At 42.8% G+C, this 25,827-nt stretch overlaps 1 protein-coding gene across 1 annotated transcript in view; it reads right to left on the bottom strand.

The window, feature by feature from the left end:
- The window catches only part of LOC308041527 (rap1 GTPase-activating protein 1-like), a gene marked incomplete at both ends in the record, with an annotated part of 52,572 nt that extends 27,171 nt beyond the window's left edge, over positions 1 to 25,401 (bottom strand). The window contains 10 exons of the mRNA XM_080346261.1: positions 8,307 to 8,409; positions 8,492 to 8,618; positions 13,371 to 13,484; positions 15,707 to 15,810; positions 17,047 to 17,193; positions 18,741 to 18,875; positions 19,547 to 19,633; positions 19,819 to 19,890; positions 24,846 to 25,001; positions 25,258 to 25,401. Coding sequence (XP_080202387.1) covers positions 8,307 to 8,409; positions 8,492 to 8,618; positions 13,371 to 13,484; positions 15,707 to 15,810; positions 17,047 to 17,193; positions 18,741 to 18,875; positions 19,547 to 19,633; positions 19,819 to 19,890; positions 24,846 to 25,001; positions 25,258 to 25,401 — 1,189 coding nt within the window. The remainder of the gene's footprint in view (positions 1 to 8,306; positions 8,410 to 8,491; positions 8,619 to 13,370; positions 13,485 to 15,706; positions 15,811 to 17,046; positions 17,194 to 18,740; positions 18,876 to 19,546; positions 19,634 to 19,818; positions 19,891 to 24,845; positions 25,002 to 25,257) is intronic.
- Positions 25,402 to 25,827: the final 426 nt, after the last annotated feature.

Below are 25,827 nucleotides of genomic sequence, written 5' to 3'. Positions count from 1 at the left end.
CTGAAGTAGGCAAAAGGCAAGCTTTCTCAAGCTATCCCTTTACACAGTCGTATAAAGCAAGCCGATAAGCCTGCGGCCGTCAAGAGAGCTACAACGAAGCATGCAGAACAGAGCAAATACCGGCAGCTCATCTGATCACACATCGTTTCGGATACATGCTTGGATGCAAATACAGTAGTGTTTCTGTGAGATTAAAGACGTCCGTCTTGAATATGTGATTGCGCACACCGATGCAATTGGTTGTTTCTACGTTCAGTCCAAGGGTGCGGGGCTTTCAGAACTGGGTCTGTGGAGACGTCTGCGGAGATGCCGCTGTCTGAACACGTACACTCCATTGTTTACCAAAACACAGGCAGATGCGTTTGACCACGTCGTTCTGCACGCACAGAGGTACCGGTGTTCGGAAGAGACAATGGAAACGCGTGTGCACACACAGAAGAAAAAGCGGACCGTGAGCCTTTGTGTGAACATGAAACAGCACTCTATACAGTCGCAGACACGGGAACGTGCCTCAGTGTAGTCACATCGCCACCAGCTTTTGAACGCAGGCTCTGCGGGTTTTGGCGCTTTTCAGGCACAGTCCTGACTGCCGCGCACACTGCTGTTCTTTCACTACATCACCTCTGCGGAAACATTTCTCCGGTCGATGTACCGCTCAGCTTTCTTCTCGTGTAACTGTGAAATGTTAGCGCGGGGAATCTGTCTCTGTCGAGCAAACGTCAATCCTGAATCGGTTTTGCTTCGTTGCTTCTACCTATGCGATTTTCCTTTTCTCTGTTCACTTGCGCACTCCTGACTGTGCTGTGTTACACACGGGCACAGCCAACGCACACCAAGCGTCAAGACACACACTCAGCTGAGCTCAACACTAGCGCAAGATGCACATGTGCAACGAAATTCACCCACATGATTTTGGAGGGAAAGACTCAGACGAGTATGGAGCGACGGTTAGATACAGCAGGCGCTAACGAACACAGACTTTCAGGCACACTGTCTCTACACAAGCAGGGACCGGTCTGCAGATATCCTAGACCTTGATTATCGAGCTTGAGCACATTAGACCTGAGCGAAACACTCCAACACTTACAGGAAAGACGGATGATCTCCAACAAGCACACAAGTGTTTACCCTCAGCTATAGATCAGAGACAAGCCTATGTGCTCTTGGAAGGTCTGTGAGACCTTGGGATTTTGTGGCTCTGTATAGGTGTATAGGAAATGGTATGTGTAGAATGGTGTGAGATCACAACCGTGCATGTGTGTTCAGCTCGATTTATGATTGCAAGGATGGAATGAGCGTGTGTGAAACTTCTTTCTACAAGAGCTGCAGCAGGTGCACAAGTGTGAGTATCCCAGAAGGGCTGATGAGCCGGGTTGGAATGGAGGGGAGCACGTCCTAGGCAATTGTAAAGGAAAGAAGAAGGAACATAGTCTGAAAGAGAAAAAGAGAGGAAGAAGAGGTGCTGAAGTTGGAAGTCTTTCCTTGCTAGCAGGAATTAGCGCAAGGTCCTTCAGATATGATTTTTCCCTGATACCACGCTCCGCTCTTCTTTGGCTAAATGACCTATTTGGAAACATTCTATATCACTGTGGGAACAGGTAGGTGCTTTTCCGTAGCTGCGTGAGCACGCAGGCGGTAGCTTTTGCACACATCTGTGTGTTTGTGGAAAGGCTTCTTTCTGCCTGCGTTTCGGTGAGGGAGCCTATGTGTGCATGCGGAAAAGAAAAAGGAAAGCAGTAGGCTCCAATTCTTGCATATTCATAACAATTTGGGGCAATTTTTCACATACCAAGCGTCTACAGGAGAAAGAATGGCCTAAAAGCAGGCTACTGATTATTTCACAGTCTTTGCTGTTATCTAGCGTCAATTGCAGGACATGCAGTCTGTTTCGGCAGAGATTCTGAGGGTCTTTTTATCTGTCTGACGATCTACCTCTCCACGCTGGCAGTTCTCCTCTGAAGCGCAACTGGTACACACTTACACGAAGAAAATTATTAGTTCCTTACATCCAGTAGATCTATTAATTTCTAGTCAAATATAAGCTAAGAACCCTGCTTCTATACAACTTAATCTTCTGTCCGCACGTCCTCGTGCTGGAGGATCTAAAATTTGAAAAATATCCCTTCGTTCTGCAGGTGGTTAGAGAGCAGGTATCATGGCATTGCTTGAGGATGGGTAAGCCCTTTGTACCTTGTCCACAGTCTATATTGCTTCAGCAGCTTCCATTCCTATCGCATCTGTGTCCACACGCAAGCAGGGGAGAGGTCAGCTCCATATATGCAGAAACTCTTCCCCAAACACTCACACTTGTGCACATGCTTCAGCTCTTGTATAAATAAGACTCCAAATAAACGCACGAGCCTGTACACCCCATCGGACCGTCTCACAAGCGTGTACAAACACGGGACTCCGTTCAAAATTATGCACCACTACCGTCGTGTATAAAAGTACAAGCACGTCTATGTCTGTGCAGACTGACAAATTTCTATGCAGACGTTTGATACACGAATGGCTACACGTGCAGTCATATCACACAGGCTCTGCTGTTCTTTCGCTAAATGACCTCTTTGGAAGCGTTTCTCGGGTAGGGCTACCTCTCGGATTTTTTTCTGGTATAACTGTGAAAAGTCAGCACAGGGAAAGCGTCTACATAAACACATTTCAATCCTGCCTTGTTCTGCCTTTGTCTCCTCTACCTAGATGATTCCCGTTTTCTCTGTTCACTTGAGGTGTCATGATCGTTCTGTTGCACACAGGCACAACCAACACACACAAAGTGTCAGCAGACACATTCACTTGAGCACAACACCAGTGCAGATGCACACAGGAGACGAAATAAACACCCATGTGTGTGGAGAGAAAGAGGGACTCACATGCGGGTTGAGAAATGGCTGGATTCAGCAGGCGCTAAGGCACACAGAGACTTTCAGGGACACTGTCTCCACAAGCACTGGGTCAAGTCTGCAGGTATCCTAGACGTTGACAGTCGTGCCAGCACCTGTGACTGTGCAAAACTACCAGACGGTGACAGGAAAGACACTGCCTCTCACACAAGCACACAAGTGTTTGCCTTCAGCTATAGATCAGGGACAAGCTTGTGAAGAGATGCTCTGTTGCACTTTCTTGTTATGACATGTTCTGTTCCGTTTCTCCTGTAGGTTGATTGCTAAGTGTCTTTCCTCAGGTGACTGTGAAGCATTTGCCATGGATGAGAAGTACCATGGCTCAGCGTTCAGTTCTGCCTATGTCTGTCGCTGATTCTTTCCTAGCAGAGCTCCCTTGCGTCTGTCCACATGAGAAATGCAGGACTGTACAACTGGAGAGATGCAGAAGCGTTCCAACAAACACCACAGCTGTACACTCATTTAAGCTTAAACATGAATGGAACCCACAACCAGGCACACGCACGTGGACAGACGAGTATTTATAAGCACAACTTCATTCACACACAGTTTGATCCCAAAACAGGAGCATATCTGGGGGTACCCTCCAAATGTGAAGCCATGTGTACGTGTGTGCAGTGTCTCCATCTTAAACAGACGTGTTTACCCTCCAGCATGAAAGTGCGTTTCTCGTACGTCCTCCTGCAAGTAGAAGTGAGAGGGCGTGCTTGCAGAAGTGTGCATGAAAAGGTAGGTGCTTTTCTCTAGCTGCGTATGCGTGCACGTATGGGCGCATATACCTAGATGCTTGTGGAAAGGCTTCTGCGTGTTTTTCGGTGAGGAATCCTATGTGTGTGTTAGTAACAGAACCAGTTTTACAAAATGTTCCTGAAATGATGAATCAGTTTTGTAAACTGTCCCTGAAAGGATGTTCAAGCATATCGTGTTCGAGTATACTCTTATCTTAACAACCTAGCTTTATCTTAGCCTAAATACGCATAGAGTGAAGAGAAGTACATGCAGTATCTCCGGAGGTTGAGCAAGTCAGCAGTTATCTAGCTATAGAAGTAGCTCGCCTGTGCAGTACCCAAAGGTGAAAGGGACAGAAGTGATGAAGACTACTTACTTCATCCTGAAGACCCCCTGAAAGACCACCAGAGGACACTGCACATGATCAAAATAGTTCCAAGATGTTGCAATCGATGTTGCAATCAATGTTGAGTAACCGTTACGTATCTTAATGAATATACGAATATGTATGTGAATGGACTGTATAAATACTGTGTAACATAAACTGAGCAGGGAAGCCAGCTTTGGGTGCGAACCCCTGGTTTCCCAGCGCTGAAATAAAGCACCGCATATAACTACGCCTGTGGTTATGTGTCCTTATTGCTAACATTTTGGCGACCCAGGTGGGACCTCGTGGGCTGCTGAGGTGGGTCACGTCTCGATCCTGCTCCGGCTAGCACCGAGGTATTCTTGGGGAGTGCATCGGATGCGACTGACCCTCTGCTGCTCATGACGGACGTCTGACTGGTAAGAAGGTGTTTTATCTGGATTATTGGCTACCCACCTGGTCTGGTTTTGGTCTGGTAGCCTGCTGGTCAGGCATCTGGTAGCCTGCCGGTCAGACGCAGCGAAAGCCACGCTCAGTTGGGCAGGGAGCTCCCGGGGTATTGCCTAGGCAGCCGTCCGTCAGCCAGAGGGAAACCTCTGCGGGCTCGGCATCTGGTCTGGTCTGGTTATTTGTGCCGCAGGCTCGGCACCTGGTCTGGTTTGGTAATTTGTGCGCACCTGGTCTGGTTATTAGTGCTGCTCAGCACCTGGTCTGTAGTTCTGGTGATTTAATCTGTATTTACTGTTGAAACTGGTGATTTGATCCGTGTTTACTGTTGTTCTGGTAAAGTTACCTATGTTATCTTTCTGCGTTAGTTATCTATATCCTTCTGTGTTGATACGTGCAATACAAAGATGTCACCATTAGATTGCCTGTTGAAACATTGGAAGGAGGGTGGATTCGGACAATCAATGAGTAAAAAGAAATTAACTGAATATTGTACTCGCCGGTGGCCTGAATATGACCTGCCTAGTGAAGTACAGTGGCCACCGGAGGGCACGTGTATGGCTATAGAAAACAGTAGCAGTAACGCTTTAGAATTGGATGTGCCGTGTCTTGCACCTTCGGAAACAGAACCCTCTGCACCTAAACACCTTAAACCCTGGAAACAATCAGCTGGTCCTTACCGAGAAAACCTCCCGGGAGTATGCAGATGCCAATGAATCCCTAAACATCTGCTAACCTCCTTTATCAGTTGTGCCACAAAATGGGGCCCCCTATCGGATGATATTCCTATTGGTACCCCAAATCTAGGGATTGTTTCTTTTAATAACCATTTCACAGTTTCTTTTGCTTGGTTGGTGTGACAAGGGAAGGCTTCTGGCCATCCAGAAAAGGTATACACCACAACGAGTAGATATCTACATCCACGAGTTCTGGGGAGTTCCGTGTAATCTATTTGCCAATAATCCCCGGGTTGCATGCCTGTCTTAATTTTCCCCATTTCTATTTTTCTTTTTACTAGAGGATTATTTTTCAAGCAAATTTCACACTTAGCTGTAATAGACTTTGCCATTGTTAACATCTGGACCGAGATAATTTGTTTCCTTAGATAAGTTACCAATGCTTCTGCACCCCAGTGACACTTCTGGTGTTCTGTCTGAAGTATTCCTCTCATAATAGTGCTTGGCACCACAACTTGTCCATTGGTGGTTACATACCACCCAGAATTATTCTTGCTGGCTCTTACTAGACTTACAGGTTTTTCATCTTCTATGGAATATTTAGGTGGCTCTGAAGGTAATAAATCAATTGCTCTTACCTTCTGGGAGACAAGACCCACCATTGTTCTCACTTGCCGTGCCACCGACGGAGCTGTTTGATCAGCAAGCTGATTTCCCCCAATAATTTTCAATGTTCCACTTTGATGAGCTTTACAGTGCATTATAGCAACTTGTGATGGTTTCTGAATGGCATTAATCAAGTTCAGTATTTCCTTCTGGTATTTAATGTTTGTTCCTTGTGAAGAGAGCAGTCCCCACTCTTTCCAAAGGCTCCATGCACATGAACAACTCCGAAAGCATATTTTGAGTCAGTCCATATGTTACCTTTCTTGTTCTCACTGAGTTCCAATGCCCTAGTCAAGGCGATTAATTCCGCTTTTTGTGCTGAGGTGTTTGGTGGTAAGGGTTTGGCCTCAATTACTGTCTTGACAGTAGTGATCGCATATCCTGCATACCGTACTCCACTTTCCACAAAGCTACTGCCATCAGTAAAGAGTTCCCAGTCAGTTTCTGCCAGCGGGGTGTCTCTCAAATCAGGACGACTTGCATGGGTGTATTCGATGACTTCCACACAATCATGTTCCAGATCTCCTTCTTCAGTACCTGCACCCAAAAACTCCGCAGGATTCATTAGGTTAGTAATTTTTAGAACAACATCATCTTGTTCTGTCAGAATTACCCGGTATTTCATCATTCTGCTTGAGGAAAGCCAATGGCCCCCCTTTTGTTCCAATACTGTTGTCACCATATGGGATACAAACACTTCTATCCTTTTTCCCATAGTCGCAATCAGAATATCATCTACATATTGTAGCAACAAATACCATTGTCGAGGGATCATGATATGACCTTTTGTAGTCCATTCCTCGAGTTCCTTGGCTAGTTGATTTCCAAAGATGGTTGGGCTATTCTTGAACCCTTGTGGAAGGCATGTCCAGGTTAATTGAGTTTTCCTCCCATTGTGTGGATTTTCCCATTCAAAGGCAATGGGAATTTTTGCTTTCATGGTCAAGGGGTATGCAGAAGAAGGCATCTTTTAAATCAAGTACAGTAAACCATTTATATTTCTCTTTCACAGATGTTAACAAGGTATATGGATTTGCAACTACCGGATAAATGTCCTTAGTGATCTGGTTTACAGCCCGCAAATCTTGGACTAATTGATAACTACCATCAGGTTTCTTTACTGGAAAAATTGGAGTATTATATTCTGATTCACATTCCTCTAGAATACCATATTTCAAGAATTTTTCAATTAGAGGTACTATGCCCAATCTAGCTTCTAGTTTCAGTGGGTACTGCCTCAACTGTACTGGCTTGGCATCTTCCTTCAGTTCCACTTTTACAGGCTGGGCTGGTTTTGATTTCCCAGGTATGTCAGTCCATCACAGCCTCCTCCACTGCTTGTGGTATTTTCACTACCAGGTTTTCTTTTAATAACAGAATTTGTCCTACCTTAGATTCTGGAATTTTCATTACCAGGTTTCCATCCTCAAATGTTATTACGGCATCCAATGTGGTCAATAAATCCCGTCCTAAAAGGGAAACTGGACAGTCTGGAACATATAAGAACTTGTGGGTTAATTCCTTTCCTCCAAAACACAAATCTAAGGGTTGTAGGAATGGCCGTACTTCTTCCTTCCCTGTGGCACCAACAATCGTTGTCGTTTTATGACCTACTGTTCCCTATAAGGAATTTAGCACAGAATAGGTAGCCCCTGTGTCCACAAAAAATCTCACATCCTGGTCTCCCACTTGTACCGTCACTAAGGGCTCCTTATTCTGGGTATCCATTTTTGTGCTTTCATATAGTCAGCTGTCATTACTATACTCCCCCAGCACCATAGTTTGTACTGCATTTCCTACTGCATTTGGTACCCAACTCATGGAACCGGGACAGTTTGGACATTCATTTTTCCAGTGTCCTTGCTGCTTACAATAAGCACATTGATTTGAACCAAGCTTTACAACAGGTCCCAAAGGAATTCCCTGAACATTCCGAAAACCACGCCCTTGACCGTTTCTAATTCATCTACCACGGACTCCTGTTCCTACTCCCCCACCTTGTCCTTGGACAACAGGTCTTGCTGATAATGCCTTGACTGTTCCTTTTCTCTCTTATTATTAACTTTCCAGGCTGTTTCTAACATAACATCCAGATCTCGTAATTGTGCCCCCTCCAGTTTCTGTAATTTCTTTCGAATATCATCTTGAGACTGTCCTAAGAAAATTAAAGCTAACTGAGCCCTTGCTTGTTCTGTTCTTGCTTGTTCTCCATAGAAACACATGAACACACTCACACAGGAACACACTCATTCTTTGCAATCTACTGTAGCTCCTTCTGCAGTGTGTACAGCAATATTTATTCATGCTACTGGAACACACTTCCCATTCTCCATTCCCCATTAGGATTTGCATGCTGGCTTCTCTCCCATTTCTCTCAGCCTATTATCTACCTATGCTTTCCCAAATCTCAAGGATGGCATACGAAAGATTTTCCAAAATGATTGTAGCTCAACATCACATATGTTTCTAGAAGCATAACCAGAGGATTTTTTCTGTTTTTCTTTCTTTCTTTTTTACCTGGTGAGCTGGAAGTACTGGGTGTGCAGTCACTGTCATCCAGCCACGTAGTCTGAACCATTGAATCCTGTTTTGGAAGGCCCTTAAGAGAGCACCTCAGCTCCTGGAGAGGGCAAAGAAGACGTGTTTTAATAAAGCACTTGGTAAAATCAGGGAGGGTAGCCTGTTAGAGTTCATACACCCACCCTGTCATTCTCCTCTTCCTCAGATGTTTCATTTTCCCTCAAACTACTACAGCAACTGCTTACACTGGATGAAGAACGTGAGAATGGCTGCATCACGCAGTATCCTGAAGTCTGACTCCTGAGCATTCTGTGAAATGTAAGCATTCAACATTATCAGGCTTATTGTTACACATAGGCTTGCACTTTTTGTGACATAACTTTACCATATAGTAGTCAGCAACAGGAAATTATTCATCCACAGCTAGTTTTTCCAATTCTGGTGAACTGGCTTGCATTCCTTAATTTCTAGTTGCTACTTCATTTAGTAGAAACACCACTTCTTGTTTCCATGCTGGATAACTATAATCAAAGGACAAGACTGAATTTTTAAGTCACAGACCTAAGTGTCTTCAAGCAGAGTGAGTCAAACCACCTGCATTTAAGCACTGTTAACCTCTAGACATTCATTAAAATCAACAGATGCCTTCACTTTGGAGATTAGAGATTTTAGAAGCCTAAATACAACATGTTGAGGTGTTAAACTGAGTATAAAGGCAAGGCACTACCCAGCCTCGGCCACCCACATCCACTCTCAGCCTATTGTGTTTGGTCTGGTGAAATTCCAGACAGTATAAGGAAGCTATAAAAGCACACTTTTCATGTCATAGAGCTTATGAATTGTTACTGCTATGTTTCCAGACAGTTTTAACAGGAGGAGTAAGGAAAACTTAGAGACATTAACCAGTATTATAGAATTATTAACTAAGAAAATTCAAGGAAGCAATGGGAAGGCACAAACAAATTACTGAGATCTGCATTATTTTAGGATGTCTCAGTGCCAAGCCATTAGGATTGAGTGTCAAGCTCTTGCACAGACATGTCAGAAAGGTCCTCCTGCTTACAGATAGGAACATACCTAGGTGAGGATGCCCTTCCTGGTGATTTTGTATGTGCACAGCTGCCAGTAGCCAGGCTCCTGTAGGTCCATCCCACTAGACTTTTAGCTCCCACAGGGCCATTACAATAGGAACATTCAAAGCAAAATCTATTGGATCACTTGACTGCCACTCTCTCAAATGTCATGGTCACTGAGATAGCCATGATATATACCATGTTTCATATCTGTCAAAAAGGACCCTTTAGGTCAGCTTCTCCCAGCTCAGAATTTGGGATCCACTGCTTACAGTCATCTAGGAGAAAGAGCAGTTCATGAGGCTGATAAGCTCACATGGTGGAAGGTGCACTGTGCATGTAAACCTAACATTTATGGTGAAATACTCACTGCCTGCAGAAGAGATCAGCCAATAAGAGAGAGATGAGTGCTTAAAAATGTTAAGAAACCCAAAAAAGCTAGGAGAGGCAAGAAAGATAAGACACCTTCAAGATACTAAATATGTTTATTCCTTCAGAAACACTGCAAAATGTGGCCAGTCTTGACCTACAAGCAGTAATGAAACCTAAAGTCCCAGGCATATCACATGCCAGCATGCAACAGGGAGAACAGTAAAGACAGGGCCAATATAGGCCAAAGGTATTTCCTCAGGAGGTTAGGAAATATATTTTGGAGGAAATGAAGACCAACACGCTTCTCTATTGGCAGAGCAAATCAATAACATGAATTTAAGTGAGTTAGAGCCCAGATTTTTACAAAGTATCTCCTTCTCAGCATCCTTCCTCAGCAGGTTTCTCCATCCTCACCTACTGACCTATGTCATCCAAAGACAGTAGAGACAGAGGTGGAAAGATGTTTGTCTGCTCTTGCCTTCTGCAGGCCAAGCTGTTCTCTTCTGGCTCATCTGAGAAGAGGGGAGGGGAAGAGAAGGAGAGGCACTCAGCAGCAGCCTCTTTCCCTCATCACTAGTAGAGGCTGTTTCAATGGCTGCTAACTGGGCAATGGGAATGGGCTAGAGCCAAAATGCTCCAATAGAAGTTATCTGGACACGTCCCTTTCCCAGGACTCCTGCTCCTGGAACTGCCAGTGGAGCATTACATGGTGCCACTTGGTCTCTCCACAGTCCTTGAGGTCCTCTAAGTAAGTTCATGCTCCTCTTAGCCAAGGCTCTCATTTCACCCCAAAAGTCTTGCCGGTATCTTCAGTAGGTAACCAATGACAGAGAAGCATCTGGTCCGCGCTTGATTGGCTTGATGTCCCTACTCAGATGAGTCTAAGGATGGAAAACACAAAAAAACTTTTCCTAGGATTTGGGTGTACACAGTACAGTGCTTGATTTTTCAGATGCAACCCAGAAAGCCATCTGATCCTGAGGAGGTTTGCTATGTGGTTACTTAGGCGGGGTTCATTCTTTTAAGTCTGTCCCATGGGAAGAAGGATTATTTGGAAGCCTACCTGGACAGTAAAGCAGAAAAACTAAGGGTAATTGTCCCTGCACGTGGTAGAGAAGCCCAACTGAACAATGCAGTTTCATGGACTGCAAGCTAATCACTGCAGAATGGTGTGTTGGCAATCAGCATGTGAGGAAAGAGAGCGCTACTGTAAAAGAATTAATCTGTGTTCCCTTTACATTATTTCCAGCTTGGTTTTAGCACAACATGGACTAAGGGTTTGATTCGGTCTAGAATCTGTAATTATTATTTAAGACCAGCTGCAACATGCTGAACATTTTTGTGACAGAGAAATTTCCTGTGACACTACTCCCTGGGGAGAACCAGGAGCGGATTGATTGACATACTGCCAGGGATGACATTTTTAATATGGGCTGCAGAAATTGCTCTAGAACCAGCTGGAACTCTTTTTGCATTAGAAATATGCCTATATCACAATCCTGATTTGTGGCTTCACAATTAATGAACAATACTATTTCAGTAGAACTATCTTTGAGATAGCCTGTTAGAATTAAACTCCTAGACTGTTACTGCAATAATGTGCTAATACTGTTTTGGTGAAAATAGTGCGCTCTATGTGGTGGAATTCCATGTCCTTGATTCCCTGTCCCAGCTATGATGCAGAAGCTATGACTTGTACATGGGCTGGTCCCTAACTCTGAAATTACAACTCTAACTCTGGCTAATCACCAGTTGTACTAAACTCCATGTTACATCCCACCTTGTAAACAAACTGTCCAGGAAAGAGCTAAACTACCACAACTGTGAAAAGACTTCTTCTGGTGATTGTACAAGTGGTTTTGGATCCAGGACTGGAAAAAGATGCTCAGAGAGAATCCTGGTGACAGAAATAGACTGCCAAATCGTACAGGTCATGCCTCATGTGCATAAACAATATTCATGCAAGTATTGTCAGTGAAATCCCATGGTATGTTTGCTCTCTGAAAGCATGTCATATCAATTTGAAACAGCCATTGCATCTGGTTCACCTCAGCTGATGAACAGACACTGGGGGCTGGGAAGTGGATGAAGCCCGCAATCAAATGTAGAAATCAGGAACAGATGTCAAGAAAGCTTCATCATTTTCTTCCAGGACATGCACACATTCTACAGTATGCTAACCAGGACTAACCAAATTATGAGATGTTTTCTTACTAGGCAGAATTCTTGCTGATTATGCAAGGTTACTTCATCTGCCTAATCAGAGCAAGAGTCCTTCACGTGTGAACCTCTAATTCATTAACAAGGTCCCAGGCAGTATGAGGATGGGGAGGTAGAATAATGTGGTAAGGCTGGAAGGAGTTGCTGACCAATCAGTGATTCCATGTCCTGCATTCTCTCTTATCCTTTGCTGCCAGAGCTAGCATCTTAAATGGTCTATATCTCCTAGCTGTGCTCTCATCCTCCACCAAAATTTTGGACACCCACCTAAACCAAAAACTAGTATCACAAAAACATATTTACCAGAACTCTGCACCTTGGCTGTGACAACATTTTGGGTAGTCGCACAGCTGAACTACTGCAGATAGTCACCAGCCTGCAATTCTTATGGAGCTTTGGATCTACCTGGAAGGAAGGCCCTTCCTTATCAGACTTGGCACCTGGAGCAACACAGAGGCCTGGCTCTAGAGCATTTCCCGAAAGTTTCCTAGAGCAGCCCCAGTCCTGAGAAAGGGACATGCCTTACTACAAAGTACTCAGTGCCCTTTTTGCCACAGGTCTCATCCAAGTTCTCATGAAAAAAATCAGGTGTGGCAAGCTGTTCCAGAAAGTCAGCTGCAGTCCTGGATTTAGAGACAGGCTGCTCTGGAATCTTGTAAATGTAAATGTATAGTTTCCATTAAGTCCTGAAGTATCCTAGATAGGATCACATCCCAGCATAATGCAGCTTAGCAACAGCAAAGATGCACTACCAGGAAAGTACATTTTTATATAGTTTTTGACCACCAGAAACTGAAGAACTATTTTGCAGACTACCACGTGAAGTATTTTGCAGGAGTACACTAGGTATGGTATGGCGTACTTTAGCGATGAAACTTAGGTGCAACACATGAGACCCCACTGTAACACTTTAGGGGGACTGAAAACAGACTAGTAGTTCAGACTGGTTTGGAGCAGCAGCGTGAATCCTGCTTGAAGGGGCAGAACTTGAACACAACTCAACATTCCATCAAACCCTTGTCCAAGCTTCTCCATGAAGCTCCAAAATCAACCCAGAGCAAACTACAGAGGAAAAAAATACATGAGTAAGCATGGACAACTGAACTGCTAGGGCTTTGTGTATCCTGTTGGATGCAAACTAACATTACAGTAAAGATACAGCCAAATCACCTTTAAATGGTTCAATCTTTATTCACTGGCTGTTTAAGAAAGCTGACTTACTTACTTGCATGCTTGAATTACTGTTCCATGGCCAGACATACAACTTTTAAGATACTGCAATGCCTGGTGTGGGCAATCTTAGTAAATCCTCCAAGAGAGCAAGACATGCACCATGCTTAAGTCAATACCAGACACAGTGAGTGTATTTCAAATACTAAAATTATTTTCAACTCACTTGCTTATCCTCCTGGGGAATTCTGGAGAGTTGGGACTGGAGGATCCATCAGACTTCAGGTCAAAGAAAGTTCCTGGACTGTCCAGCACCTTCCGTATCCTCTCTGCAGTGCCTCTGTTGGGAAAAAATAGAAACCAGCTGTACCCCATGGTCAGAGTTAACTACTATCTATTCTAACACTTTCTTACCAGCCACAATTACAAAGCTGGATCTTTCATATACACGTGAAAGTACAGTTGTGTTGAGAAGAGTAGGTTCCTCACATGTGACCTGTTGAGGGCAATATATTAGAAATGGCCAGCTTTAAGCTCCTTTTGAATTGATATAAAAGTTAAAATTAATTTCTGTACTCTCTTTTAATTCTTCCTCTTTTTCTTCTACCCTCCCCATTTCATTGGTCTTAGAAAGTTTTAGGATTGATTAGAGAGTTAATGTATTTATTGCACAAAGAAAAAGGATCCAGCAAATTTCTGTTTCAGGAGGGTTACAATAGTTTTGTTGCTACTAGTACTTGTCAAGATACTTCTGAAGCAAGCTGTCTGTGTAAGTAACTGAAAAGTGGGGTATGTTTAATTAAGGATCGGAAAACTCAGGGTTTTTTTGAGTGAGTTTTGTTGCTTCAGTGATGGAGCTCACAAAGTTCCTCCTGGGTCAGCTCTGCTGTCAGAGCCTGCATACCATTAAACTACAGCTTCAGGGTGAAGTCACACACAGTGTGTTAATCTCTCTTCTGCCAGAGAGACTGCTCCAGTCTCCCCCATTCTTGCTGAGTGTACTTCCCATCAGCCCAGGTACCCATCAGACTCATGCATGAACCAGTTCATGGCAGAACCTGGCAGACAATCCAGTGAAAGTTGATACTTTTTCTGTTAGATTAATGGGCTGAATCAGTTCCATGAAGAGTTCACTGAACATCTGAGCCATCACAAGGAATAGGACAGGATTGGGTAGTTGAAAGAGTTAGTGGGACTGCTTTTCAGTGGCATTGAACCATTAGAACAGACCAGTTGCTGGTTAAACTGCACCTTCAAGAATCAACCAAATAGTTTTTCACAGAACACAAGATAAGGCTCACTGTTCCTCATATCTATAATACGATTACAAATAAACAAAAGGAAAGCTAAATAAACCAAATAACTTACCAATTCCCTCCTAGCAAAGGCCAGGGGAAAAACCAAACCAAAACAAAAACCAACCAAACAAAAACAAAACAGAAAGGAAAGAAATCTAGGGATTTTCCTTATTGTAGAAAACTTTTACAGATCTTTTAAGGGGATAGTGAATAATGTTGTACACAATGTAATGGGTTTGCAGGTGCAGCTGCATAAGGTACAAAACTATTCAAAGTAGTGAGGAGCTATGGCTACTGTGTTGGCTTAGACTGTTACATGGAAGTTGTCTCAGATTTAATTTTTCTCAAAGAAGGTTCTATACTGTATTCTATACTATTTTTATTCAGATTAGATCCTAGGCATCTCATTAAAGAAAGGTCCAAGGGAATACCTAGAAGGGAAAATGTAGTAATTTTTCCTGTTGTGAAATCACTATTTTCCACATTAAAGATAGCTTTTTTCCCCCTTTTACGCTGAGTCTGTAAGCTGTCCTCCGGAATTCTTGCACCTGGAAAAAATGTATATTAGATGCAGAGCACTCATGTGACTTCTGAAACTCTGTATAATCTTGAAAAGGAGCCTCAGCAAGAACTGAGACAAATTTGATTTAACTAAATCTCTTGTGACCAACAGACAACTTTTGAATGGTTAAAATTCTGTCAAATATGCCAAATCACTCCTTGAACCTGTATGTTACCCTTTAAGTATTTCTCACACCATCTAATTTGTTTTGACTTAAAGCTTTTTTTAAAAAATCCTTTTTTTTCAAGGTATCAGAAGTTTTGTCTATTTGAACTTTTTGACACAAAACCAAACAAACAACCAAGCACCCAATTCTCCCTTGCCAAATAGAAGCCTTTAATCTGATTGTTATCTGAAAGTGATGAATACAGAACAGGAGAACCAGGAGTCCTGGAACATATTGCACAATATTTAAGAGTGACATTACTATGTTCCTCCACCCATTTCCTCCCTTCTTCCACTCATATTGATTATTCTCCTTTACAAAGAGCCCTTTTTGTTTTGTTTGTTTCTGTCAATTGTCCATTTCTCCATTAACTCATAATGAGGCTTTTCTTCCCATTCCAACCATTTCCATTTCCATACTCATTCCTGTCAATTACCTTTCTGTCCTTATACATGCCTTTCTATCTCCCCTTTCTCATCTCCTTCTATGTTTTTTTTTTTTTTTCTGTCTTTGTCTCATCTTCCCACGGCTCATACCTCTTTTCCTCCCGTATGTTCTCAATGCCAATGGCACTACTCCGTCGCCCATGGAACCAGCTAGCTCGAGTACGTGAGGGGCTCCTACCAGGCAAGGCAAAAGACTAGAAAAAAGGAAAGTGTGACAGAAAAGAGAGCGGGAAACATGACGGGAAACACTGTGGAGAACTGAAAGCATGGAAGAGAGTTTGCAATGTGGATCCAGATCCTCTCCTTTGCTTTGCAATACAATAGAACAGCTCAGCTCCACTGGTGCAAGGAGTACTTTCTGTCAGTGAGAAACATAATCTAGGGCTTACAAAGGTGGTACAAGAAAGAGACTGAAAGATACAGAAACAAAGTCAGAACAAGATACACAGCCACTATACAGAGAAAGAGGCTCAGGAAGGGAGGTATCCCCATGTGATGAGAGAAGGAGAGGCAGAATCAGGAAGGCAGAGAAAAATAGAAGTTAAAGGAGAGAAGGAGGCAGCAAACTCATCATTACTACGCTGTGAATTAGTTGTGCTGACATAAGGAATGCATATAACTGAGGAAACTGTCACCAATAAATTTCCATACTGAAAGGAACCTTCTTGGCTTACTCAGAGATGTGTTTTTGTAGTTTGCCTGTATACTGACATCACTAGTGCAAAGACCATAATCAGCTAGATGCACTTTGGCCAAAGTGACCATAATTCCAGTATCAGAAACATGGATCCTTTTCTGGTAACATTTGTCATGGATTTGTTATGCTCACACTGATCACATATGTTTGGTATCCTTATCAAATAAGAAAGCCTTTGATAGTGACTAGAAATATTCACTCTTTCTCACCCCAAACTTTATTAACTCTGCTATTTGTTCCCAACATACAAATTATGTTTACAGCAAAAACGCACCTTGAATAAGCATTGCACACCTGTTTATATTACAGAAAAGAATCTGATTGGTGAAATTGAAGAAAATGGAACAGATCTAGTGTCTTTATATTCTCAGCTCTTGCCATATGAGAATACAGCACCATTCTAGTCAAACCACAGTACATGCATTTTTTTAAGGTATGGCAACATACAGGATCTAATCCAGGATAGATATCTGATGCAGAATCATGTTTGGCTTTCTCCTCCCAGTCTGCATCAATCTCAGCTCTAGTTTACACATGAACTGAGGCTAGAGATAGGCACAGACAAAACAGATTGCAACACGTGCTGTCACCACTTGTGAGATGGGATTGTACAACAGAAAGACATTCACAGAAAGACAAAAGGACAAACTAATAGGGAAAGAGAACTAAGAATGTATGGATGGCTCACAAAGGTATGCCAGGTTTCTTCTTACAGCCCACTCAAATACCTTACCGCAGCAATGGCCTTAGGGCCCTCGGTGACACTCTGGCTGAGGGCAAGGCCAGGTGTAGCTGGGCGGCTGGGCAGGGTGGCTGGCTGCTGCTTTCTCATGGATATCCCCATGGTATCCAGGCTCTGGCTGCGGCCTCTAATCACCCGCTGAACAGTGGGGAAGCAGGGAAACAAACAAACACAGATACACATATAGACCTGCACACAGTAGAGCAGTAGGAAAAGTACCACAGTTTGGGTGGAAAGGTGTGATAAACCAGCACCAAAACCACAGAAATCCTAATTCCTAGAAGACAGCATCTTAGATATTACCCATTTTTGGTCCTAGCCAATTCATGGAGCTCACTGCCAGTGGAGATCTCTTCCTCAAGTTTATTCTCTACTTTCACTTCCCTTTTCCTGTTGCAAAAAATAGAGATTCCCTACCAGTATCCCAGCAGATTGGATAAGACAGCATAATCTGAAGAATTCTTACCCAGTACAGGCTACAAAACAGAAAATCAAACTCCTGTTCAAGACTGTAAGGTTCAGTCTTGCATGAACTTGGGTGTTGGTTCCAAAGGGAAAGGAGCCATACTAAAGTCTGCAGCATCTGAAAAAGCTATTTTTGAGTTTACTCAGCCTTTTCCAGCCTTCTGCAAAGGTCATATGTCTACATGACATGCAAATCACAGCATCTGCTATAAGTCAGAAAAGGACATTTTGGGATAATTAGTGTAAGACCCAGATGGGTAGGAAATTCCTGTTTAGCAGCAAAGGCAGGATAGACTGATTGTATGTAAAAACACACCTCATCAAAGCATCCCAGTTCTGACCAAAGCTACGCATATAACTATATGTAAATGGATTAGTTTGACAGCCCTTAACAACTCTAACTAGCCCACCATGGTCATCTGAAGAAATAACGTATTTCTCTGTCCAGACAGCTAACTTACACAAAAGAAGTGGTGAGGCACTTCCACAGAAGTGGGAGAGGAAAAGTAGATAGGAAAATGATATAAGATTCTCAGTTCAAAACTCAGTTTTCCTGTTTGTACAAAAACTTTCCTATCTCGTATCATCTTGATCACTTTTAAAATAAGTTCTGCCACCTGATTAAAAAAAAAAAAAAAAGAAAAAGAAAAAGAACAAAGTGTAATCTACACTGAACAAAAGAAAGTAAATTATCTCTGGCTTTTAGAGAGTAAGTAAAGCATCACAGTTTCTCTAGATGGTACACTCACAGATACATTAGAAACGCTCTTGCAGTGGCTCTTGCAAATATTTCAGTTATGAGGAAAATTAAGTGAAAGAGATATGCTGTAGGAACTGAAAGCTGCTTGCTACTAGGTATTACTATTCCTCTTGCAAACACTCATTCCTTTTTCTGTAAGTCATGGAGTGACACCTCGTCTAACATTAGACGACAGCATGAAGCATAAAGAATTTCATTTCTTAGGGACAATAAGGAATTCCACCCTAAGCCACACTGTAGCTCTGTAGAAAGGCGCACAGGAAGGGGAAAAATTTTTCTTGAGACATATGGCAAAGGACAGTTGAAGATGCTCTAGAGAAAGGCTGCTGGATTGAAAGACTTCTTCTGTCTCACCCTAAGCACAGCTGACCAGCAGGGTGAATATTCCTTGGAGGGACACACAATGAGCTTGAGAAAATTATGAGCAACTGGGTAAAGGAATCAATCCACTATGGCTCACCTTGAAATTCTCAAGGAAGCTCCCACTGCCATTCTCTATCTTGTCATCCTCCCCTATGGGCAACCCCATCATACTGCGGCTGCGAAGCTGCAGCTCCTCAAAAAGGCTCTCCAAGAGGGCACTCCGAGTTCTTTCCTGCGTCAACATTAGGAATGAAAACACAACTATTATTGGGGGCGGAGGGATTATTTTTCCTGTTTTTGCAATGTCTCACGTCTGTCTTAAAAAAACAAAAACAAAACCAAACATCATGAAGATTATTTTAAACAGTATGAAGTGGTTTTAGATGTGGTTTTAGTGGTTTAGATTTTATGGAACATATTACAATAGTACCTAGCCATTTTAAACTCTTTCTAAAGCAAGTCATAAAGGACACCGGTACTTTTTTTACAGGTGATGAAAAAGAGGCATGAATTGAGGGCATTTTTTTCTAGATCAGGTAAGCAGCAGAGTGTGGAACAGAATTTTAGTACCTTGAACCAAAATCAGTGAGATCAGTACACATCCTGCAGCACAATACTGAGTTTCAGCTAAAACAGAATTTCCTCCAGCAAAATGCATGCATCATATTCCCACTCTTACTTGAGGATTAGATCTTTACATTAGGAGGTACCTGTTCATATTCTATCACACCTGCTGTGAAATACGAAGGAAGTATCACATAGCCAAGTATCATAACATTTCATTTTCCTTTTTAAAGCAACACAAAATAAGAAGTAGAAGTAAAAAGTTATACTATATTTTCTTAATCTGGCAGTAATATAATTTTATAATTTTTAATGCAAACAACAAGGTAATAGACCCACCTCTAATTTAGCAAATTTATCAGCTCGATAGCAGCTGTACTCAGCATTGATGAGCTTGGCCAAAAGGAATTCACGAAACTCTGCACTCTGCAAAACAGGATGAAGACTAGACTAGAAATGAAAACAATAATAAAAATATCACATGAGAAAAGCTCTGCCTTTCTGCTCTTTAGACCTCCAAAGTCATGTAGCCAGACTGACAACACTGACTCAGAACTCCAGGGTATGTACCATATTACCCTGCCATCTAACAGTGGACAAGAGAAACAAACCTTTCTAAATATGGCTGGATTTGGCAGAGGGGGTCCAAAGAAGGGGACGTCATCTCGGGCTGTGACTGAAACCTGAAAAAATATAAGGGGGAAAAAATAAGTATCATAACACAAGTGAGACTATCAAAGCCTTCAGACTACTATGGTATATCTGATCCCTCCTGAATAATTCACATATCGAAAAGAACTCAAATATGTTATCCCATGCATCCAGCTCTTTCTGAACTCAGTGAATAAATGTGCTGATTTATCTTCCAGAAATTCAGTCAGCTAGATGTGCACACAGTAAAAGCAACAAAACCAATAAAGTGAATTGGTTTTTAGAAATCTTTAATAACAAGCAGTATATTTGGAAAAAAAAAAAAAAAGCTTCTATTCAGCCGGCAAGATTTACCTCCACTAGAAGAACCTCTGTCAATGTGATTATAGTGATCTTTTTTTTTTCTTTTTTTTGACAGAGAATTTTCAGTGGAACTACACTGCACAGTGAGGGGAGTATCTCAGTGACACCACCTCTCTGAGACACATATGGTACACATACAAAAGCACTTTCTCAGCAAGAGATAAGGATATCCATGTGGTTTTTTGTCTTTTCTTTTTTCTTTAACCGTGCTCCTACCCGACATATCAATGCCAAAAAAGTTACTGTAATGAAGTTTTTATATAGTCAGTTGGCTCTTCACACCATTTACTTGTAATTATACACAGCTATCTTACCAGATACACACAGCAATTAAGAATATTTCACAGGCTTTTTTTCGCCAAGTTTGATGTGGTAGTTCAGATTTCTCACATCATAGGCCAGCACCCTTAATTACAAGGCCTCTCACACCCTCCCAATAGATATCTACCAGTTAAAATCCTGCCTTGCATTTTGTCAGGCATGTCAGCATCATATCTGTGCCTCGCAAAATTATGGAGAAGATTATTCTAGAAGTTACTGAAAAACATCTGAATGACAACACAGTCCTGCTTAACAAACTTAATTTCTTGCTACGACAAGGTTACCCACCTAGTTTACCAAGGGAAGCCTGTCGATGTGATCTTTTTGGATTTCAGTAAAGCCTTTGATACTGTCTCTCACAGCATCCTCCTGGACAAGATGTCCAGCATACAGCTGGAAAAACACTTGTGGGTGAGTAATTGGCTGATGGGCTGGGCTCAGAGGGTTCTAGTAAGTGGGGTTATGTCAGGTGGTGACCAGTCACTAGTGGGGTTCCTCAGGGATCCATCTTAGGGCCAGTGCTGTTCAATGTCTTCATAAATGACTTGGACACAGGACTTGAGGGAATACTAAGTTAGCCAATGACACTAAACTGGGAGGAGCTGTTGACACTCTCAGATGCAGAGAGGCCCTGCAGAGTGATCTGAGCAAATTGGAGAAATGGGCAATCACCAACTGCATGAAATTCAACAAGGGCAAGTGCCAGATATTGCACCTGGGGCACCGCAGCCCTGGCTGTACATACAGACTGGGGAACAAGATACTGGAGAGCAGTTCCGTGGAGAGGCATCTGAGGGTTCTGGTCAACAGCAAGTTGAACATGAGCCACCAGTGTGTCCTGGCTGCCAAGAGGGCCAACCATGTCCTGGGTTGCATCAAGCACAGCATTGCCAGCTGGACCAGGGAAGTGATTGTCCCGCTCTCCTCTGCACTGGTGTGGCCTCACTTGGAGCACTGTGTGCAGTTCTGGGCACCACGGTATAAAAAAAGATACTGGAGAGTGTCCAGAAGAGGGCTACAAAGTTGGTGAAGGGTTTGGAGGGGAAGCCATATGAGGAGCAGCTAAAGTCACTTGGTTTGTTCAGCCTGGAGGAGGGTGTTGTGTATTGATAAGGATCATGGCTGAAAACATTGTAGCGAAACTAGTTCATCCAGCCACAGGAGATGACACATTCAGTATAGGGTGAACTGCGATTTACATATCAACAACAAGCTAACAAGCCACAGCCCAGGCCAGCTGGCCAATACTGGAGGTGGGGGATGAGCTGGAGGGTACATAGCTCCATCTTCTGATATGCACAGCTTGGCAAACAAAGGGGAAAAGCTCAGACCCTTCAACATGGCCCCGGATTTGTCGAGACTTGTCGATCTTTCGCAGTCACCCCTTTCCCCCGCAGACTCTTCTCTACTCGGAGGGCTATAAAAAAAGCTCGCTTAAAACAGCACTGATAGGGAATCCACCATCCTGAGGACCCTCAGCCCACCAGCCTCACCACGGGAACTAGACTAGACATCGGAGGATGCTGCCCCCCTAAACTACAAACCCCAGCATCCTCGCTGCGGGACACCGGAGGGCATACACACATCTCATCATCCACGCTGTGGAGCCCTAAGAGTGACTGGATCCCTCATCTGTTTTTTTCTTCCTTTCTCTCTGCTCTTTCCGTCTCTCCTTTTTTCTATACCCCCATTTCTTTGTCTCTCCTTCTGTGAATGGTGATATATTACTCTCTTTCTCTCTCTCTTACACCTTAGTTTTCCTTCCCTCTGTACCACTCTTTTTCTCTCTCTCTTCCTTTTGAACATATAAGAGTAACATTATCTTAAGCTCTGCTGTTGGATTCTTCTAAGTCCCATATTATAGCTACTAATGGTTGCCAATACATGGCTCGTAGTAGGACTCTTGCTGTTAATGTATTGATAAGTTCTGTGATATCATAAACTATTTTTGCAAAGCCACTATTTGCTGTAACTAGTATTCCAACACATACTTTTAGTAAAACTCATAACTGAATTGGACCCCTGGAGTTATTGTCTGTCATTCACTTCACATAACCGCACAGAATTAACCGACAGTTAACTCACACCTGGTCTCATCTGTTGAGTCAGGGCGTGTGTCGCATTCAGAGTTAACTCATCCCTCATCCCATCTGTTGGGACAGAACAGAGGGGAGGCTCTACAGCTTCCTCACAAGGGGAGAAGGAGGGGCAGGCACTGATCTCTTCTCTCTGGTGACCAATGACAGAACCCAAGGGAATAGCAGGAAGATGTGCCAGAGGAGGTTCAGGTTGGACATGAGGAAAAGGTTCTTCACCCAGAGGGTAGTGGAGCATTGGAACAGGCTCCCGAGGGAGGTGTCACAGCCTGTTAATATTCAAGAAAAGACTAGACAGTGCCATCAGGCATACAATGTGAACTGTGGGGTTGTCATATGCAGGAACAGGAGGAGATGGACTCGATGATCCCTGTGGGTCCCTTCCAACTCAGGACATTCTATGATTTTAATTTTCTCATTGCAAAAATTGATTCAAATAAATAAATGCCATTAATATTCCAATTTAACCACAAGGCACTAAAGCTTAAGTAAATGGGAAAATGGATGGAAAAAAATTTTCCTTCAGTCTCTTAAGTACTAGAATACTCTCAAGGCAGAATGAGTTAAACGCCCTTTTGAAAAGCCTTTACAGAAAATCCTGCATTGGCTCTAGGGTCCTGACTGGGACTATTTCATTAAATGATACAGGCAACCCTATTACAGTAACCAAAACAATGGCATTGCAGACAGGGAAAGATGAAAACAATAGTAGGAAGAGACAAGACAAACGGTAACCTTCCCCAGCTCTTTCTCATGTCATTAAATGAAATCCAGTAAATTTCTGTGCCCTATAAAACAGAAAGCAAGACAAGAACTAGGACCCTATGCCCCTCATCAACATGAAGCTATCAATGTTCCTTGTGCTATGTCCCTGATCAATATGAAGCTATCATATATACCAGGCTCCCCATAGCACAAGGAACAATAGAAGGTGGTTACTCCACTCCCAGCACACTTGTTGGTGGGAAAAGAGATGGGTATCCTGTCCAAATTTTTATATTCTCGGTGTTCTTGTAGATTTCCAAGGCATAAGGACCAAATCAACATTTCTACATAATACGAGACATAGCACTTTGATTAAAATGTTTCTACAATAGAAACATCACAGAACCTGAGCTTCTGTATATTTTCTTCTCTCTCAGCATGACTGAAAGTTGAGCATAAAGTTACATAGGCATCCATACAGAGTCATGTTACAGTGAAAGAGCTGTGTGCAAAAGCTGCAGACAGGGAATTGGTTTTCTAGTAGAGCTTCTTTCAACTGGAGGGCCCAAACAGGTAGCACTTCCCTGACAGATGGGAATCCTGTTCTGGGATCCCCTGAAGCAGATGTAGCTGGTTTGAATTCCATAGATTAGGCCAACCAGCTGCATCTGAGCTGCAGTCTCCGGCAGGGCAACCTCTCAGCGCTGTGCTCTGCAGCATGAGCAATGCAGACATAGCTTTCAGTTAGGTGAATGAGTTTTACCTGACTTATATGATGCAAGCAATACATCCCCCAAAATGGCATAAATTTTTCCTTGTGCTCTTTGATGTAAACAACAACAACAACAAAAAATCTGAATTTGTCCTGCTTCAATTCCCAAGCTTTAAGCTTCAGAAATTCATCAGCCCCTTTGAAAAACATACAAGTATATTCTAGTTCCATGTGTAGATTCTTAATAAATTGATTGAATTACTCTTTCATTTTCTGTTTGCTAGGTAGAGGCACTAAGCAGTCCTGCAGTAAAACACTTGCATTCCAGAATCTTGGTCTTTGTCAGCCTCACCTCCTAGCCCCATCCAGATAAAAATGTATTTATGAAATCTGAATACTCAACAAACATGAACAGAGATTGCTAAATAGCAGCAACCACACTAAATAGGGAGGACCTATGTGAACCTATAGAATAGAGAACAGCATAGCAGACTGGAGACTCCTGGTCAGAGAACAGAGAGTGTGTGAAGGGCAAGGAGAGATGGTGGCAGCTACTGGATTTCTAGGTCTACTGGTAATAGATCTAATTATTGCCTTTCACTGAAAATTGATCCAAAGAAATAAATACCATTAATATTCCATATTGATCAAGTTTGCTAAAAGTGCAAGCAGAGCTGTTAGGATGACAGCTGGCTGAATCCGCACCTCTTCCAAAAGCCCAAGAACAGGTTTCCACTTCAAGGATCAATATCAGCAAATCAGTACAGAGGAATCTATTGGCTCTGTTCACCTTGTAGAAAGTGTCCCCAGTTGTGTCATGAGTGAGCTGAACTACCACATAAGCGTGTAGGAAATTAGAAGCAATCATATCAGGGACAAAAGGTGTGCTTTCATCCTGGAAGATGATGGCTACAATGTCATTCCCAATGTGACGCTTCCGCTGAAGCTAGAGACAGAAAAATAATAAAGTGAGAAGGCAGGTGAAAAAGAGTAGAACAGTACAATGGGCCCTTAAATACCAGTCTATTTAACATCTTCAGTCCATCTGTTGAACCAAACCCCTCATCAATTAATTTTACCATTACTCCAGCTATAATTCCCACTGTTATGCAATTAGGCATTCGCCCCTCTAACTAGCCCCACATTGAATACCCCTCCCCTCTTAGCCACACAGCTGAATTCCTTAGTTCCCCTTCCAATACCTGCTGGGAATCTCCCTCTGTGAAGGGCAGCTTTGTAGACACAGGAAACATGATCTCCTTGCCTCGGAAATTTGTATACACTGACTCAGTGCCCGTTTGACATCTAGTGACATCCAAGCCTCCCCGAAACCTGAGCAAATCCATACCACACCATAGATAAGGCAGGACAGAGATGAGGAAGTGGAAAGAAATGAAAATATATCAGTAACAGTACCTTGGTACATCAATATTATCAAAGGTGATTTTAAGAAATCACTGATAGTGGGGCATCACATCTTCCCAAAACAAATGCACTGCCTGAAGCAGCACAATGTTTCTGCTGATGAACATGCTCGCTAAAAGCTATGAAGCTAAACCAGGAATCCTCAAAGGAGCTACTTTATTTGGCATTCTTCTGAGAAACACAAACCGTATTTTAGAACTACCAAAAGGACAGGCTACCCCACAGAAAGAGACTGAAACAATACTGACCCCTATTATTGTGAAACAAACTTACATTCGCACAGTCAAATAAAATTATTCTCTGCTGCCACTGTGGGTCAGATTGAGACACCAGAAGAGAAACGAAAC

The sequence above is a fragment of the Nesoenas mayeri genome (assembly GCF_963082525.1).
Source record: "Nesoenas mayeri genome assembly, chromosome: 1".
In the NCBI taxonomy this organism is placed as follows: Eukaryota; Metazoa; Chordata; class Aves; order Columbiformes; family Columbidae; genus Nesoenas; species Nesoenas mayeri.
The sequence above is the reverse complement of the archived record's forward strand: the minus strand, read 5'-3'. Positions and strand labels throughout refer to the sequence as shown.